The 19,832-nt window shown below is 44.6% G+C and overlaps 1 protein-coding gene and 1 long non-coding RNA gene across 3 annotated transcripts in view; one reads left to right on the top strand and one right to left on the bottom strand.

Annotated features, from left to right (window-relative positions):
- The window catches only part of LOC110132247 (uncharacterized), a 28,358-nt gene extending 8,999 nt beyond the window's left edge, over positions 1-19,359 (bottom strand). Inside the window, exons 1-4 of one of the 2 annotated variants that reach the window (XR_002312411.2) lie at positions 18,608-19,359; positions 13,715-13,855; positions 12,946-13,171; positions 5,293-5,471 (exon numbers count right to left, since the gene is read on the bottom strand). This is a non-coding gene — a long non-coding RNA (uncharacterized lncRNA). The remainder of the gene's footprint in view (positions 1-5,292; positions 5,472-12,945; positions 13,172-13,714; positions 13,856-18,607) is intronic. The other variant, XR_011488836.1, reaches the window with a different exon arrangement.
- A 65-nt stretch (positions 19,360-19,424) lies between these two features.
- The window catches only part of NTPCR (nucleoside-triphosphatase, cancer-related), a 35,556-nt gene continuing 35,148 nt past the window's right edge, over positions 19,425-19,832 (top strand). Inside the window, exon 1 of the mRNA XM_020885450.2 lies at positions 19,425-19,584. Within this exon, the coding sequence (XP_020741109.2) occupies positions 19,551-19,584 (34 nt within the window). The 5' untranslated portion in view covers positions 19,425-19,550. The remainder of the gene's footprint in view (positions 19,585-19,832) is intronic.

Here is a 19,832-nt window from a genome sequence, read left to right as displayed (position 1 = left end):
TATTCTGGAGTGTCCGTGGAGGATCCCACCGACAGAGGGGCCTGGCAGGCTACAGTCCATATGGTAGCAAAACGTCGGGCATGACTGAAGAGACTTAGCATGTGTGCACACATTGAGTTTGAGTTTACACAGGTTGTAACTCGTGGAGTTAACAACATGGATATCATAAGTGAATAAAACCAAATACACATAAAAATATATACTATATGACATTCTAAGTAGGAAAAACTAAACTATTTGCTAAATGTCAGTGTATGTATGGATTTTTTGTTGTTTGTCTTTTCTCCCTAGGGGGTACTGCTATTGCTATCTGAAGAAATTAGGGATGATGAAATTCTTTATACTATGTAACCCTTTTATATCTGAAAAGAATTAGATTACATGAAAAGAATAGTGAAGCACTTTGAAGGCTTTAGGAGAAAATAGCCTAATGCTTGTCTCCCTTCTCTAAACGTTTCCTTCTTTGTAGAAGCACGTAGGAGTATCACATATTTTAGCACATTAAGCATCTAATCAAATCTCAGGTTTCAGTACCACCATTATTTAAGGTAAGAAAATATATATAAAATAGTTCACAGTGATAACATTCAAGCAAAAAAAAAAAAATCAATCCAATTTTTCAGTGAGCAGAAGAACTCTAAGAGGATCAGTATGTGTATGGTGTGTGGATGGCTGTGGGCTTGTCTGGAATGGGGTACAAGAGAACTTTCTCAGATGATGAAAATGCTCTCATGCATTCATCAAGATGGGGCTTCCCTGGTGGCTCAGTAGTAAAGAATCTGCCTGCCAGTGCAGGAGACGTGGGTTAAATCCCTGGGTCAGGAAGATCTCCTGGAGATTTGGAAGAATTGATGCAGAAGTGATGCTTTCAAATTGTGGCACTGGAGAAGACTCTTGAAAACCCCTTGGAGTACAAGGAGCTCAAACCAGTCCATCCTAAAGGAAATCAACCCTGAATATTCATTGGAAGGACTGATGCTAAAGCTGAAGCTCCAGTACTTTGGCCATCTGATTCGAAGAGGCGACTTGTGGAACAGACTCTGATTCTGGGAAAGACTGAAGGCAAAAAGGAGAAGAGGGCAGCAGAGGATGAGATGGTTAGAGAGCATCACCAACTTATCGGACTTGAGTTTGGGCAAACTCCCAGAGATGGTGAAGGACAGAGGAGCCTGGTGTGCTATATAGTACATGAGGTCACAAAAGAGTCAGACACAATTTAACAAATAAACAACAATAATTCAGCAAGACAGATGGAAATGTGTATATCCTTTATTTTAAAAGTGTCCATCTCAGTAGTGTGGTTGTGTGGATTAAATGAGATGCCTATAGAACATTAAGCATAGAGCCCAATGCATACTTGGTCTAATTTCTGAAATATTAATGTATCAGAAATTTCTGGTTTTAAACTGGAAACGATAAGGAACTAGAGAAAAACATGTGTTGTAAAAGTTATCTATCAATTTAAAACTTCTCCCCAAATCCCAAAGACTTGGGACATTATGAAAACAAGTGTAAGAACTTCAAGGGAAATGAATCAAGGAAAAGAAGGAAAATAGCTTCTCTTAAAGAGATAAGAAAAGAAAGATTAATTTTCTTTCCAACTTATAATAGTGTCTTTGTTTGTAAAATTAAACTACCACTTATTTGTAAGACCTAGTTAGACATGCAAAATGTGCACATTCCAAGTTTGCAATTTAACAAAACATGTTTTCAATAAAGCAAGAGAAGCATTAATTAAAAGCTTGTTTGTTTGTTTAAATTACAATAGGAGACCATGAGGTAGTTTAGCAAAGTCCTTCAGTTTTCTAAAAAGAACTCCAGGCTTAAAGTTCACAAGTAGCTTAAAAGTAATTTATTTCCATATATACTTGCATAGATGCTTTAATACTCTTAAATTCAGACCATTGGAACAAATCAAACATGGTACAGAGAACTAAGTGAGCCTTCATCAAGTGGAAAGGTGAATTTGACAGTGGTTATTTCATCTAAAAAGACTTCAGAAAGTTAGGGCAAAAGTGCAGATTTCTGCCATATTCCCAGGTATAAAAAGGGTTCCGAAAAGTTTTTTGAAATAAACTCAGAGTTATTAATTTCTGAAACCTGTACAATGTCAGCATGTGTTCCTTCCTATGCTTTTCATTTCCTCTAACTTTTGTAGCTGGGTTTATAAGAATGGGCCCCCCACCCATTGGTGAGCCAACCAAGCATTGTTATATTGTCTTGTCAACTAGTTCTGGGACAAAGTGTGCTGGGATGACCCCTGGGTGCCATCATGGGCACTTGGTATCCCCTAAACCAGCCAGGAGTTGAGCTAAAGCAAATAGACTGCCCATTATTTCTCTAGCAAAAATAGGTTTATTTGGAGATTTGCAAAGAGTTGCAATTGGGAGTCTGCAATCATGGTGCAAACATGTGTGTGCTAAGTCGCTTCAGTCATGTCCGACTTTGCAACCCTCTGGACTCTAGTCCACCAGGCTCCTCTGTCCATGGGATTCTCCAGGCGAAAATATTGGAGTGGGTTGTTAAGCCCTCCTCCAGGGGATCTTCCTGACCCATCTCATATGTTTCCTCATTGGCAGGCAGGTTCTTTATGATTGCCACCTGGGAAGCAGTCATGGCGAGCCACAAGCAAATCCCCCACAAAAATGGAGGGGAGAACTCTTTTATAGAGGAGAAAAGGAAGTTCAGGTGGAAGTGGAGTAAAGAGTCCCCAGCTTATCATTGGCTAAGAGATAGGCTCTCATCAGCTGAATCCTTGCCGTGAAAGAAGGGGGTCTTTCTCCTTCCTGTTGGTCTCTGCTATCAGCATAAGGCATGCGAGCGCCCCCTCCTGGTCTCCCAACTCTATTTAATGAAAGTTTCTATATTACATGCTTCCCCGATGGCTCAGAGGGTAAAGAATCTGCGTGCAATGCTGGAGACCAGGGTTCGATCCCTTGGTGGGGAAGATCTCCTGGAGAAGGGAACGGCAACCCACTCCAGTATTCTTGCCTGGAGAATCCCATGGACAGAGGCGCCTGGTGGGCTACGGTCCATGGGGTCGCAAAGAGTGGGGCACGATTGAGTGACTAACACACACACACACACTTCTATATTACATAGGCCTGGCCTGCTCTGAAAGGCTGAGTTCTTGCAAAGCAGGGTAATATTTGTAGGCAGAGACAGTGCTATTCATGTAAAGGGTCAACATGCCAGTACCACTGAGCTGCAGACTTAATATGTTGTGTGTGCAACAAGGCAAAGACTCATCTTTCCACTTACACAAAATGCAATGGTTTGTAGACCAGACACCTATAGCATTTTGGACTTTTCTTATAGTAAGCTTACTAAGTCACTATTTCCTGATGCTTGATTGTTAGAGAGACTATAGTGGTGTAATTATCTTTAGGCCAGAAATGACAGTGGGAAATGTTGTCATTGAATTGGATTCCCTTCATTCACTGGGGATTTTGGGGCCCTGAGATGTCAGGGTTAGGCAGAAGCATCACAGATGAGGATATGTGGTAACGAACAGCAGAGTCAAAGCTATACAGTCATCAGATGTGAGACAGCATAATTCAGCCAAGTAAATTTTGAAGATCTAATTGGCTTTATTAAATGATTCATAAACTAGGCAGCATAGTATTTAGGAAGCAGAGAGGAGCTCCAGGGGCCACAGAAGGGAAGGGTTTTTAAAGGCAGGAGGAAAAAGTCAAAACCAGAAAAAAGGATCATTTCAGATTAAGTCATGTTCCTTTGGGGACAAAAGGGTCTTATCAGGGGGTTTACCTCATCTTCCCTTGGGGGATTGAAAGGACCCACAGGACAGATGACCTCATTGGTGCTGACCAGAAAATTCCTGCCTCACTGGCTAAGACTAAGTGTCTGGGGGAGGTTGAAGTTTCACTTAGGTTCTGTATTAGAGCCCGGTTTGGAGGTGTGGCTGGCATAAGTGGCTCTATTTTAGGCCTGTAGTTTTTGTTTTAACACAGACCATTAAGTAATCAGAATAGTCTGACCTGCAGTGTCTTTGGTGATGGTTACGGTGTCCCTAGAAGTGAAAGAGTTGGGAACTTCCTAAAGTCTTACTTTGTGTAAGTGGAAAAGCTCGACATCTGTTGAACAGAAGTCTGAGCTGAGTCACCGCAATAGGCTGTTAACAGCCGTTCAACCAGCTCCCAGACTTGAGTCTTTGAAGCTCAGCTCTAGGCTAGGTCTCTCGGGAGGCAAGAAAGACCCCCAGGGTGCAGAGTCGGAGGAGGCACTCCCTCCTGGGTTATGCAAGTGCAGAATCACCCCCATAGGACCTTAAGAGCAACCCCTTCCTTTAATTCTATGCAGGAGTCCCCATCTTGCTTCACCCTGGCCCCAGACAACAGAGGCCCTTGCCTGGAAGGGAGGCCAAGTCCCCCAGAGGAAGGATGGTGCTACACAGCAAATGTTTAGACTGTAAATCTTCCTCCAAAAGGCCCTGTGGTCATTTACCAGAGTGACTGTGTATTGAGGAAAGGTAAATAATCAGACGTTTCCAGGATTACAGAACACTGGCTCTACACTGAAAGGGATTTATGGAGCCAAAACACCACTGTGCTCCACTTCCTAGTCAGAATGGGGGCTTACGTAGGGCAGGTGAGTGCGTCTTGACAGAAATCCATTTCACAATGGGCTCAGTGAGTCCTGAACCCAGCCTTTGGTGATTTCCCCAGTCTGGAATGCACACTTGAAACATGCCCTCGGGCAGGGTGGGCTCTGGGTGAGGGTGAGTCACATGCATATTACAAGAAATGGGTTCCTTGTTTCTCTGCTGCGGCGTCTGCAACGCAGCTTCTTCCTGAGCTCAGGGTATTGATGGCAGATCTCACGGGAAGGTGGACCCTGCAAGCCCAGGAGGGACCCAGAGGAAGGAGGAGTCCTGGCCTGGCCCCGCCCTCGAGGCTGCCCTCTGCTAGGACCCACGTTGCAATCACCACGCCTCTGACCCCACGTGTCTTTGCAAGCACGGGAATTCTGTTTGTGCAGCCCTGGTCACTTGCTTTTCCTTTCCTTAACTGCATAGGCAGCTGGAAATGAGGTATCACATGTAAAGAGGTGAACCATTCCCCTAATACAGGAAAGGATCTAGATGCTGGGGAGCTAGAGTGAACCGTCAAGTTGAACTATGCTGTTTCATAATATTGCTGTGAAAAACAGTGATGTAAGAGCTTAGCAAGTGCCTGGCACATAGGAAGTGAGCCGACTATTTATGTTTCATGAGGAAGAAGTGGAGGAGAAGTTTCTATTTGAGGAAGACTGAACTCTACAAATCTGACATACCTGGACGCATCCAGAGGCATGCAGGGGCAGGCTGTTGGATCAGGTCTTCTGATGGAATAGCAGAATAGGAGACACAGGGGTCACAGAAAGGCAGGCTCAACAATACCATGGGGAGGCGACACCTCAGCAAATCCTTGATTGTAGGATTTGAACAACAGGGTAGGACAGACCAGCAGTTTCTTTATCAAAGAAATTGGGAGGGGGTAGGGAAGGAGGGAGAGACAGAAAGAAAGATGGAAGGTTAAACTGAAGGAATAAATTAAAGCAATGCAGGACTTCCCTGTTGGCCAAGTGGGACACTCTGTGTTCCCAATTGCAGGAGGCCCAGGTTCAATCCTGATCAGGGAACTAGACTCCACATGATGCGGCCAACAGTGTGTTTGCATGCATGCGTGTGTGCAGTCATGTCTGACTCTTTACAACCCCATGCACTGTAACCCACCAGGCTCCTCTGTCCATGGAGTTTTCCAGGCAAGAATACTGGAGTACATTGCCAGTTCCTCCTCCAGGGGATCTTCCTGACCCAGGGATGGAATCCATGTCTACTGTATTGGCAGGTGGATTCTTTACCACTGAGCCACCAGGGACGCCCAAGAGTTCACATGCCACAACTAAATATCCTACATGCTGCAAGGAAACTCGAAGGTCCCAGGTGCTGCGACTAAGACCAAAAAATAAATAAATATTTTTTAAAAACTTTAAAGGGAGGCAAGATGTTTCAACTAATTACAATATATAAATCTTACATATTGTGGTTACATTTTTTAGAGTATCCTAATATTTCAGAAAGGTGTATTAAAATAGTTATCAATGAAATGATATGATGTCAGATATTTTGCTTGAAAAAACCCAGTGTGGGATTAGGAGGAGGGGAGGGATGAGGGAGTGCAGATGAAATGAGGTTGGCCGTGAGCTGGTAATTGCTGAAGCTGGTTCTGGGTCCAAGGGGCTTATTATCCTATTCTCTCCACATTTTCACATCTTTGAAATTTTACATAATAAAAATTTAGGAAAAAAAAAGAGGAAAAAAGCAAAACCCCTGGAGTGTAAAACACGTCTAAGAAACGCCTCTAAGAGGAATGCTAGAGCTCAGAGGAGCTGCAATTACACACTGGCAGGTTCGCCTTCCAGGCTCACAGGAGCTTGGGCATTTACTAAACCGGCTGACAGACTCTACCCCGTTTAAGAGCCTCTCCATAAATAACCTCACCTCATACTTGCAGCACACCTGAGGGGCCTGCAGGGCAGCAGTTTCATTTTCATTCTTTTGGTTGTGGACACTGAGGCTCCAAGAAGTTGCACGACTTGCCTCGGGTAACGTAACAAGTTGGTCTCAGCTCAGCCACTAGAATTCCCACTTTAATGCTCCTTTCATGGTTCCACATATTTATTTCGATCCAATGTGACTGTGCTCAGCTGCCATTCGAGATCCTGTGGCAGGAAGCCAGGCTGAAAGGCCCAGGTTTTGCTCATTCAGGTGTGGAAAGTCAAGTCTTCTTGGGTAAAGATGGGCAGTGTCCCTACTATTAAGCCTCAGGTCTGTGGGATGGCAGGGGGCTGCTTCTCTGGGGTGGGGTGGTGGGCTGTCTGTGTGTCCAGGGTTGGGTATAATTACATGAAGCAGACTTGACATTCACACAGCCCTATTTTCCTTCCACTGCTGAGCTCAAGCACATCACACCGTTTGGTCCTATTCTTTTTTAAGGTTTTTTTTGTTTGTTTTTTCTGATGTGGGTCATTTTTTCAGAAGTCTTTATTGAAATTGTTACAATATTGCTTCTGTTTTATGTTTTGATTCTTTAGCCATGATGTATGTGAGGTCTCAGTTCCCTGACCAGGGGTTGAACCTGCACCCCCTGCATTGGGAGGTGACATCTTAACCACCGGGTCTCCAGGGAAGCCCCCATTTGGCCCTGTCCTTTCCCACTCTCCCTTCCACCTTTGCTCCCTGCTGCTCCAGTCACCGTATCTGGGAGAGCAGTCCTCCAAGGCCATCTGGCAGCCATGTACACAGAATCTGACTGGTCGCAGCTGCAAGAAAAGAGCAGGACTGGGCTCGGGGCAATCCTGGATCTTCCCGCTACCAGGGTTGAACTATCTAGTTGGCGTTCTTTCCTAGGGACAGAGAGGGAACAGGTATCTCACTATGCTAACCCAGCCTGAGGGGCCAAATTAGGAGTCCCAGAAGCACCCCTCCCAAGTACCTTCACCAGCCCTTACCAGACTCTGGTTTACCAGCTTCCAGCTCTAATGAAACCACCTGCTGGATGAGACCCACCCTGGGATGCTGCAGTCATCCTGCACCACTGAAGGTCTCTCTTCTGATCGCCTCCCCCTCCTCATCCTCACCCAGTCAAGTAATGCATCTTCTATGTCCCAACTCAAGACACACCTTCTCCACAACCCCTTCTCTGACCACTCCAGCCTTTACTAATTTCTTTTCTTCTGCCTGACTTTCCATATGTTGATTTTTTTAATTTAAAGTTTTTAATTGTGGTACAATCAGTTCAGTTCAGTTGCTCAGTTGTGTCTGACTCTTTGCAACCCCATGGACTGCAGCACGCCAGGCTTCCCTGTCCATCAGCAACTCCCGGAGTTTACTTAAACTCATGTCTGTTGAGTCGGTTGATGCCATCCAACCATCTCATCCTCTGTCATCCCCTTCTCCTCCCGCCTTCAATCTTTCCCAGTAACAGGGTCTTTTCCAATGAGTCAGTTCTTTGTATCAGGTGGCCAAAGTATTGGAGTTCCAACTTCAGCATCAGTCCTTCCAATGAATATTCAGGACTGATTTCCTTTAGGATGGACTTATTGGATCTCCTTGCAGTCCAAGAGACTCTCAAGAGTCTTTTCCAACACCACAGTTCAAAAGCATCAATTCTTTGGCATTCAGCTTTCATTATAGACCAACTCTCACATCCATACATGACTACTAGAAAAACCATAGCTTTGACTAGACAGACCTTTGCTGGCAAAGTAATGTTTCTACTTTTTAATATGCTGTCTAGGTTGGTCATAATTTTTCTTCCAAGGAGCAACGTCTTTTAATTTCATGGATGCAGTCACCATCTGCAGTGATTTTGGAGCCCCCAAAATTAAAGTCTGTCACTGTTTCCACTGTTTCCCCATCTATTTGTATGACACAATGGGACCAGATGCCATGATCTTAGTTTTCTGAATGTTGAGTTTTAAGCCAACATTTTCACTCTCCTCTTTCACTTTCATCAAGAGGCTCTTTAGTTATTCTTTGCTTTCTGCCATAAGGGTGGTATCATCTGCATATCTGAGGTTATCGATATTTCTCCCGGCAATCTTGATTCCAGCTTGTGCTTCTTCCAGACCAGCATTTCCCATGATGTACTCTGCATATAAGTTAAATAAGGAGGGTGACAATATACAGCCTTGATGTACTCCTTTTCCGATTTGGAACTAGTCTGTTGTTTCATGTGCAGTTCTAACTGTTGCTTCTTCACCTGCATACAGATTTCTTAAAAGGCAGGTCAGGTGGTCTAGTATTTCTATCTCTTAAAGAATTTTCCACAGTTTATTGTGATTCACACAGTTGAAGTCTTTGGCATAGTCAATAAAGCAGAAGTAGATGTTTTTCTGGAACTCTCTTGCTTTTCCAATGATCCAGTGGATGTTGGCAATTCGATCTCTGGTTCCTCTGTCTTTTTTAAGACCAGCTTGAACATCTGGAAGTTCACAGTTCACGTACTGTTGAGGCCTGGCTTGGAGAATTTTGAGCATTACTTTGATAGAGTGTGAGATGAGTGCAATTGTGTGGTAGTTTGAGCATTCTTTGGCATTGCTTTTCTTTGGGATTGGAATGAAAACTGACCTTTTCCAGTCCTGTGGCCGCTGCTGTGTTTTCCAAATTTGTTGGCATATTGAGTGCAGCACTTTCGCAGCATCATCTTTCTGGATTTGAAATAGCTCGACTGGTACTCCATCATATCCACTATCTGTTCGTAGTGATGCTTCCTAAGGCCCACTTGACTTCACATTCCAGGATGTCTGGCTCTAGGTGAGTGATCACACCATCATGATTATCTGGGTCATGAAGATCTTTTTTGTACAGTTCTTCTGTGTATTCTTGCCACCTCTTCTTAATATCTTCTGTTTCTGTTTGGTACATACCATTTCTGTCCTTTATTGTGCCCATCTTTGCATGAAAATTTCCCTTGGTATCTCTAATCTTCTTGAAGAGATCTCTAGCCTTTCCCATTCTATTGTTTTCCTCTATTTCTTTGCATTGATCACTGAGGAAGGCTTTCTTATCTCTCCTTGCTATTCTTTGGACCTCTGCATTCAAATGGGTATATCTTTCCTTTTCTCCTTTGTCGTTCACTTCTCTTCTTTTCATAGTTATTTGTAAGTCCTTCTCAGACAACCATTTTGCCTTTTTGCATTTCTTTTTATTGGGAATGGTCTTGATAACTGCCTCCTTACAATGTCACAAACCTCTGTTCATAGTATATCAGATCTAATCCCTTGAATCTATTTGTCACTTCCACTGTATAATTGTAATATGGTACAATACTCATAACATAAAATGTACCCTCTTAACCATTTTTAAGTGGATGACTCACGGTGTTCAGTACATTCACAATGCTGTGCAGGCATCACCACCTTCTACCTCCAGAGCTCTTTTCATCTTGCAAAACTGAAACTAACTTCCTTAAATAATAACTTCCGTCTCCCCCTCTCCAGGCCCTGCCAATCACCATTCTAATTTTCACCTCTATGAATTTGACTATCCTAGGTTTCTCACATATAAGTGGTGGTTGTTTCTCAGTTGCTCAGTTGTGTCCAGCTTTTTGCAACCCCATGGACTGCAGCACACCAGGCTTCTCTCTTCACTGTCTCCTGGAGTTCACTCAAATGCATGTTCATTGAGTCCATGATGCCATCCAACCATCTCATCCTCCGTCTCCTCTTTCTCCTCCTGCCCTCAGTCTATCCCAGCCATTTACCAATGCGTTGGCTCTTCACATCAGGTAGCCAAAGTAATGGAGCTTCAGCATCAGTCCTTCCAATGAATATTCAGGATATGTATGTATATATACATACATATAGTGGAATCAAACAGCATTTGTCCTCTTGTGTCTGACTTACTTCACACAGCATAAAGTCCTCAAGGCCCATCCATGTTGTGGCATATATCAGAATTCCCTTGTTTTTTAAGGCTAGATAATATTCCATTGTGACAATACACATAAACATTTTGTTTATCCATTCATCTGCTGATGAGCACTTGGGTTATTTCTACCTTTTGTCTCTTGCAAATAATACTGCTATAACATGGGTGTACAAATATCTCTTTGTGTCTCTGCTTTCAATTCTTTTGGGAATTACTCAGAAACGGAATTACTATATTGGTTTATATGGTGACTCTAAGTTTTGGAGGAACCGCCATAGCGTTTGCTACAGCAAACTGTGCCATTTTACATTTCCATCAATAGTACACAAGAGTTTTAGTTTTTTCATATGCTCATCAACACTTGTTATTTTTCATTTTTCAGATAGTAGACTTCAGCTGAGCACCAAAGAATTGGTGCCTTTAACCTGTGGTGCTGGGGAAGACCCTTGAGAGTCCCTTAGACAGCAAGGAGATCAAACCAGTCCATCCTAAGGGAACTCAACCCTGAGGATGCACTGGAAGGACTGATGCTGAAGCTGAAGCTCGAATACTTTGGCCATCTGATGCAAGGAGCTGATTCATTGGAAAAGACTCTCATGCTGGGAAAGATTGAAGGAAGGAGGAGACAGGGATGACAGAGGATGAGATGGTTGGATGGCATCACTAATTCAGTGGACTTGAATTTGAGCAAACTCTGGGAAATAGTGAAGGACTGGGAAGCCTGGACTGCTGCAGTCCATGAGGTCGAAAAGAGTCATACGTGACTGAGTGACTGAACAATAACAACAACAAAAAACTATTAACAAAGGAAAGATTTTTCAAAACTGTTCCATTTAAAATACTGAGTTGGAAATTCATTTACTTAGCAAGCGTAACTGAACACCTAAATGCTGTGGTTACAGTGGTGGAAAAAGCTGGAACCAGTTCCCTCACACATAAAGCTTTAATTTTAGCAGAGGAGAAAGTAATTTCATAAATTTAAATATCTAAATTATTCAATTATCACTATGGTAATTGAAAAAAACTACAAGTTCAGAAACCTAAGGGAGCATTTATCAGGGACACCTGGTATGTACTAGGGAGCCAAGAATGCTGAATAAATGTGAGTTAGAGGAAGATAGGAGAAAATAGCAACCCAATCCAGTATTATTGCTTGGAAAATCCCATGGACAGAAGAGCCCGGCAGGCTACAGTCCATGGTGTTGCAAAGAGTCGGACATGACTGAGCACAAGCACGCATGCATGACGCACAATGAGGGGATGATGGGAACACAGACAGCCTTTGAAGCAGAAGAAATAGCATGTGCAAAGGCCCTGGGGAAGAGAAACACATGAGACTTTTGGGCACGTGAGAACATTTAATATTGCCTCCATACCAGCTAAGAGCCCTAAACAACTCAAGATTGGCCTGATCCTCCTATCCAATGTCATCATTTCTGCTTTCCAGCACGAAGGGGGCATGAAGGATGCTAGGCTACATCCATGCAGGGCATCCCAGAAACCAACTACGCTCAGCTCTTCAAACATAAGGGTCGGTGGAGCAGTGAACAGGACGAGGCATTGAGTCACTTTTCTCAACTCTCTTTGTGACTCAACTGGGAGCATTGTTCTGAAATAAGGACTGGAGGCGAAGTCCTCAGGAAGATTATGTTCTGCAGACAGATTATGTCTATGCATGCGCATGCGCTAAGTAGCTTCAATCAAGTCCAACTCTTGTGATCTCATGGACTGTAGTCTGCCAGACTCCTCTGTCCATGGGATTCTCCAGGCAAGAGTACTGGAGTGGGCTGCCATGCCCTCCTCTAGCGATCTTTCTGATGCAGTGATCAAACCCGTGTCTCTTACATCTCCTGCATTGGCAGGCAGGTACTTTATCACTAGCACCATCTGGGAAACCCCTGAATGTCCATATCCTTGTGAAAATCTGCTCTCACACTAGGGTGACTGAGATGCACCATCCAGGGTCTTTGTGTAGGCTCGTTCAGGGAAACAGGAGAGAACAGAACCTGCCTTTAAAAGGCCCCCAATTACTTTTTGGCCAGCCACAGACTAATGCTTTATCTATCCAACCCACCAGATTTCAGACCTCATTGGCATTAGGAGAGGAGGATGAACTTTGGTCCAGGAAACGAATCAATGACGTTCTTCCTCAGGAAGACTGAAGATACACAATAGAAATGAAAATGAATTATTCCTTAAGTTTCCTCTAGTTTTCAGCCAGCAAAACCTTTTATCAACTTGTTGGCAAATGGAGCTGAAACCATGCCCTTACCTAGAAATGGACCAGAGGGCATGGGAGATGGGGAGGAGAACCCAGGCTCCCATATGGATGAAGATGGCTAATTAACACTCACAGCCTCTTTTGCCTGGGGCTCATGGTGCGAACAATTCTGGGGATGATGTATTCTGACCAAATTAAAAAGCAATTCATTTCTCCTGCAGATTATTTACAGGGAAAGACAATGAAATTTGAATAAATGTTGCTAAGCTTGTCAGAGGAGAGGCACTACCTGATGTAGCCGTGCTGAGAGAGGCTGAGGCGGGAGGAGAGGATGTCTGATGAGCCCAGCAGGAGGACAGCGGCTGCGTCTCTCCGAGGACCTGCAGTCTCACACCCAGAGATTTGGGCATGAGACGGGGGGCTGCTTGGCTCACTCCATGATCACTGACCCAGGGATCTCTGAGTTAGCTGGTCCACGAACACAGATGTGATAGGAATTATTACCCTAGACAGCCCTGGAAGAGAATTAGAATGAGAAAGAGCCCTCCATTCTCTCTGTCCTTCAAGAACTACCTTAGAGCTCTTCAGTGCAGTAAGTCCCCTACATGTTATTCCTGTTGTAGTTCAGTCACTAAGTCATGTCTGACTCTTTTTAACCCTATGGACTGTAGCCCGCCAGACTCTTCTATCCATGGGCTTTCCCAGGCAAGAATACTGGAGTGAGCTACCATTTCCTTCTCCAGGGGATTTTCCCAACCCAGGGATCAAATCCACGTCTCTTGCACTGGCAGGCGGATTCTTCACCGCTGAGCCCCGGGGAAGCCCCAAGTCCCCTACATACAAACTTTCAAGTTGGGAACTCTCAAAGACGGGAACATGCTCCGCTGTTTTGCTGTAGTTTTCAAGGTACTGTACTGTCAGATTAAAATGTTTTATTCTTTGTGTATTATTTGTGTGAAAAGTATTATAAACCTATTACAGTACATTACTACATAACAGACTTTGTTAGTTGGGTACCTAGGCTAACTTTGTTGGACTTAGGGAGAAACTGGACTTACGAACGTGCTCTTGGAAGAGAACTCCTTCGTATGTAGGGGACTTGCTGATGATGCTTGTTTTCCTAGAAGAAGGAAGAGTAACAAATGGAGCAGGTTTGTAGTCCTCACATGAACTTTTCACTTTGTGATGTTGCCCATGACCTATTTTCAGGACAAAAGTTAAAAATCTGTATCAGACAGACTCTGGCACCCAAATACCTGAGTTTGAATCATATATACACATGCAGTGATATACATATATACACAGATATACACACAATCACATCTAAACACATGTGTGTATATGCACGGTGGTCTTGGGTCGTTTCCTTTGTCCCTCTCTATTTTGGTTTGTCCATAGATAGAATGAAGTTTTGGTGAGGATTAAAGAAGTTACTATAATTTTTAGGGCTCTGTGAAGAGAACTTGGCACATGGTAAACACCAGGTAAACATTAGCTACTACCTTTTGTTAAATATGTCTAAGTACTACAAGGTTGGAGGCCAGAATGCAATGCCAGCTTTCCCAACGCCAGTGTTATTCAAAAAGGTAGGTAATCTAAAGGGGTGGGAAAGGAATTCTTCCCTCAGGAGCTCAGATAAAGGTATTTTCATGTTGAATGAAAAATAAGAGCTCATGGATATTTAATATTTTAAAAAATGTAAACCTAGGTATAAAAGTCTGCTCACCAGTGTTTTTTAATTGATTTTTAATTGAAGGATAATTGCTTTATAGAATTTTGTTATTTTCTGTTAAACATCAACAAGAATCAGCCATAGGTACACCCATGTCCCCTCCGTCCTGAACCTCTCTCCCGTCTCTCTCCCCAGCTCGCCCTTCTAGATTGTCACAGAGCCCCTGTCTGAGTTTCCACTCATACAGCAAATTCCCATTGGCTATCTATTTTACATATGGTACTGTAAGTTTCCACATTACTCTCCACACATCTCACCCTCTCTCTCCTCCCCCCGCCCCATGTCCTAAGTCTGTTCTCTATGTCTGTTTCTCCATGGCTGCCCTGCAAATAAATTCATCGGTATCATCTTTCTAGATTCCATATATATGCATTAGTATATGATATTTAAATATATGAAATATTACATATTTCAAATGTATCTTTGATCCCTACTATGTACCACAGTGCAGTGTCTGCAATACAATAAGGAAGAAAGGAATGAAAGAAAAGAAAGGAAGGAAGAGAGAGAGGGAAGGAGGAAGGTGAATATATTAAATAACCAGCTCTATTTATATCAGGTGTTGAATATTCATTAGAGACAGCAATTTACTTTTTTATTTTTTTGGTTCCTACACATCAGAGGCCGATTCAAACCAGAACAATTGCCATATTATTCTGCAAACAATAGATACTCCACTGATGGGATCCCAGTGAAACGAACGAAAATGAACCTGAACAAAACATAGCGTTAGCCTTCCTGAGGAACGAGACAGCCAAACAGAAGCTCTGCTCCTCTCCCCTGGACCTCTCAGCATGTCCCTGGGGGCTCACTCTTAACAACTTTCCCTGTTTACCCCTCTTATCCATGAAGATGCTAAAGGCCCGTTCCTGCTGGCTCCTCATTCTCCCTGGAATCTCACAATGACATGACTCTCCTCTGCTTGGTTTTCTGCACTCACTCTGATGATGCTGTGCTGTGTTCAGGCGCTCAGTCACGTCCACTCTCTGCGATCCCACTGACTGCAGCCGCCAGGCCCCTCTGTCCATGGGGATTCTCCAGGCAAGAATACTGGCGTGTGTTGCCATGCCCTCCACCAGGAGATCTTCCCAACCCAGGGATTGAACCCAAATCTCCCGCATTGCAGGCAGATTCTTTACCATCTGAGCCATCAGGGAAGCCCGCTGTAATCATAGCCACACTTTGAAAAAAAACAATTTATTTAATTGGAGGCTAATTACAATATTGTAGTGGTTTTTGCCACACATCGACATGAATCAGCCATGGGTGCACATGTGTTCCCCACCCTGAGCCCCCCTCCCACGTCCCTCCCCATCCCATCTCTCTGGGTCATCCCAGTGCACCAGCCCTGAGCACCCTTCTCATGCATCGAACCTAGACCAGCGATCTGCTTCACATATGATAATATACACATTTCAATGCTACCCTCTCAAATCATCTCACCCTCGCCTTTTCCCACAGAGTCTAAAAGACTATTCTTTACATCTGTGTCTCTTTTGCTGTCTCACATATAGGGCCATATACACAGCTTTCCCATTGCCCCTTACTTTGAGCCAGCGACTTCTGCAAAGATACATTTTTCCTAACCCTATACAAGGATATGGTGCCCACAACTGTACAGTAACTGGTCAAATGAGATGAGATGTATACAAATATTCCCCAAACCTATAAACCTATGCATGTGCAAGTGTGCACACAAACACACACAACACTTACTCCTAAGTATATTTTTTGCAGGAAGAAGGATCCCTTCCAGGGCCCAAGAGTGCACTCTTGTCTAACACTCAGAAATGAATTGTCTAACGAGACACTTGTGCTAACAAAGCAAGAAACCTTGTTGGGAAGGAGGCACTAGGGTTAAGAGCAGGAGGCACGGAAACCCAGGAGAACCACTCTGTCATGTGGCTCACAGTCTTGGGTTTATGGTGATAGGATTAGTTTCCGTGTTGTCTCTGGCCAATCATTCTGACTCAGGGTCCCTCCTGGTGGCGTGAGCATCACTCGCTCGAGATGCATTCCAGCCAGGAGTTGGGGGGGACATATGGACTGGCATCACCTGTTTCCTTTTGACCTTTCTTGAATTCTGGTTAGTGCTGGCTTGTTAGTTCTGTTTTTTACTAGGACCTCCTTTCATAAAATATCCCACGCAAGTGTTTGCTGGTGGTGCCTGGCCAAGGTGAGTGGTTTCAGTCAATGTTTCCCCTAACATGTTTGTACTAACATAATTTAAACTTGGCTTCCCAGGTGGTGCTAGTGGTAAAGAACTCGCCTGCCAATGCAGGAGACATAAGAGACATAGGTCCTATCCCTGAGTTGGGAAGATTTCCAAGGCAACTCACTCCAGTATTCTTGCCTTGAGGGCTAAAGCTCGTAGGGTCACAAAGAGTCAGACACAACTGAAGCCACTTAACATACACACAATTTAAACTTGGATTATGTCCTAAGCACAAGAAAACGGAACCAAGACTATGGCTACTGCAGATGTAAAAATATGAAAGTGGGGAAAAGGACACGTGAATCTGTTTTGCCAGCCTGGTATTCATTTGCCCCTGTGGAAACAGTGCCTAAATTCTCCTTTGGGGAGCATCCCTCCCTCAGGCCTGGTCTCTGGCACTGAAAGGGGCAGATCACCCCTTTCTCCAGGGGAGCACTTGATCCAAGCCTGCCCAGTGAGATCATTCCATCTCCTTGGCTCAGTGACTGGCTCCAGAAATCACATGAATCAAGCTGTGTTGGTCACACAGAAACACCCGGTTTTATTTGACCTGTATCTCCTTCTAACCACCTCACTCCCTGCCACTGCAGATTGAGGACAGTCACCCACTAGTAGTGGTGACTGGAGCAGAGACACAAAAGGACAGGGGACCTAAGAGGTGTCCCCTTCTGCTCTCTGCAGTTCCTCTCACTCATCCTCCAAGCAGGCTCACAGTCACTGGACTAGGAAGGCTTTTCTCATCCTCCTGGCCCCTCACCAGTGCTCACTCAGCCTCCGTTACAGCACCCCCACGACTGTGACAGCCCGAGGGTCTTCTCTACCCAAACAACTAAAAATTCCTCAAAAGGCAAGAATCTAAAGGAGCTCCTCTTATTCATGCCTTTATACATTGCAGATAGCACAGACCGCATAGCATGTACATCCCTTACTGTGTGCCAGGAACTGTTTTAGGTGCTTGGGTGAAGCAATAGAGAAAACAGTCTCTGGAACTGTAGAGACTTCAGATGTATGCTTACTAACTGCTTTAATAAATGTTGTACTGCATTCTATCAAAAGTTAGCCTGCACCCAGGTCCTGCAGGAAGAAAGAATTGGAATCAACTGTTCTAAGTAATTATACACTGGTTGGACAGTAAGCAAAAGTTAGCTTCAGCACAGTAGTTTAATCATCTATTTATTTAAAAATGGGTGACTAATCATGTTTGCCTCTCTTTTTGTTCTTAATCTCTAAGATAAGGTATTTCATCGGTTGTGATTGATGTGTAACCAACAAAGGAAACTGCACAAATCAAAGACTCAGATCAATTAATTATTATAAAGTGAAGATATCCAAGTAAACTGCCCAAACAAATAGATTTGATGGAAAAAGAACATCCAACTTTGGAAGAATTTTCTTTTTGTTCTGAAATACCAGCACTCTACATCTAGAGTCTACCTAAACTGAGGTACCTAAACTGAGGTACCTAAACAGGTCTGCTGGCGGCTACCAGAATTCCAGGCATAACTTCAAAATATAATAATCCATCTCCTGGTGAACCTTGCAAACACAAACTGCTTCAGTGATGGAAATCCTACATAATTAGCACTTTAAAATAATTGTTTTTATAAAAAGATCATACATACGGCGGTGTACACATTTCTTTCTTCTGGAAACTACTCTGTGGGTTTACTTGACTATATCAACTGTTCTTGACTCCAGTTTGCAATGGAGGTGAAAGAAATCTGGGTGGAAGGCCCTACCTTACCAGTGATGAAACGTTATAAATGTTGCAGAAATGATGGTGACAACTCGACTGAACAAATCTGACTTTTACATGATTCCTTTTCAAACAGTAAGAAATGGAGGCTATCTAACTGATGAATAACGAGGCTAAGGGGAGCTCTGGAAGTCCTGTGTGTACCCACACAATTAAGTTGAGCACTCAGTGAAACTGCTTTCCCAGACAGGATGGAGGATGATCGATCAGGAAACAAACTGGACATATATTACAGCGAAAGGGCTTACAGGTAACTCTGGCCCAAGGCCACCGCCACTTCATTTCGCAGGATCAAACACCTCAAATGGTTAATTGAGGAGGAAAACCACTTAATGCTTGGCACTGGAAGATCCTCCGGCTGGGTCTTGCGTTGGTTTACATTTCTGAGACGGTGGCAAGAAGGGGAAACTGGTCTTTGTGTGCACGGGTGAAGACGGGACTATAGTTGAAACTGCCGGGGAGTTTCAACAATATCAAGAAGGCCCAGATGCTCAGGGCTCGCCCAAGATCAATCACTCCGAATCTCGGGAGTTGGAGCCCACGCATGAACACTTTTAACCATCTAGTACCACACTGCAGCGGTGGCTGACAACACTGGGGAAGTAGTTCCAATCGGTAGCAAATCCTCCTTCTTTTGGGAAGGCTTAGGACCCCAACTTCCTTCAGGAGGTCTCTCCCCGCAGCCTGGGAAAATTTCAGCTCCCAGGTCCGGTCCCAGAGCTTCGTAAACGGCGCTCACCTGAGCAGCACTGGTTTAGTAAAAGGCTTTTACGCACACCTTCTCGCAAACACCCTACCTAAGTCCAACACGGAGGCTGAAGCACACAAACCCAGAGAAGACCAGAATAACCACCCTCCCGTCGCTGAAAGGAGGTCTCAGCGAGGACCGCAGCTAAGCGCAGAGGGCGCAAGCGCAGACGGGTGCTGAGCGCGGAGGGCGGAAGCGCAGACCTACGCTGAGCGCGGAGAGCGCAAGCGCAGACCGATGCTGAGCGCGGAGGGCGGAAGCGCAGACCGACGCTGAGTGCGGAGGGCGCGTGCGCGGCCTTACAGACGTTACTTCCGGCTGGCGGAGGAGGGGATTGCGGTGCTGGGTGGCTGACCCTGGGTCGGGACCTCTCCCACCTTCCCGGTTCGGCGACTTCGACCCCACCTCTACCCGGGTCGTGCCCCCAACCCGAGCCTACCCGTATGGCCCGGCACGTGTTCCTGACTGGGCCCCCAGGTAATCTTGCCCGTGTCCGCACCCTCCACGAGGCCGAGAGGTGGGCGTGGCGGGCGCGTGGGGTTGCGGCAGCCGGTGCTCCCCGCCTCTAAAATTCCGCATGTTAAGCTACAGGCTTGGTGGTCAGAAGCCTGCGGAAAATGTGATTGAGTCCATAAGGTAAATGAAATGAAGCCAACTTCAGGAGGGCGAAACAAGCTTGTTATGGAGTGGCACCTGGCCTTCCGTATTAAGGTGTTAAGTAGGGT

Source organism: Odocoileus virginianus, chromosome 7 (assembly GCF_023699985.2).
Source record: "Odocoileus virginianus isolate 20LAN1187 ecotype Illinois chromosome 7, Ovbor_1.2, whole genome shotgun sequence".
Classification (NCBI taxonomy): domain Eukaryota; kingdom Metazoa; phylum Chordata; class Mammalia; order Artiodactyla; family Cervidae; genus Odocoileus; species Odocoileus virginianus.
Note: the sequence above shows the minus strand (reverse complement) of the source record. Positions and strands in the feature narration are given on the sequence as shown.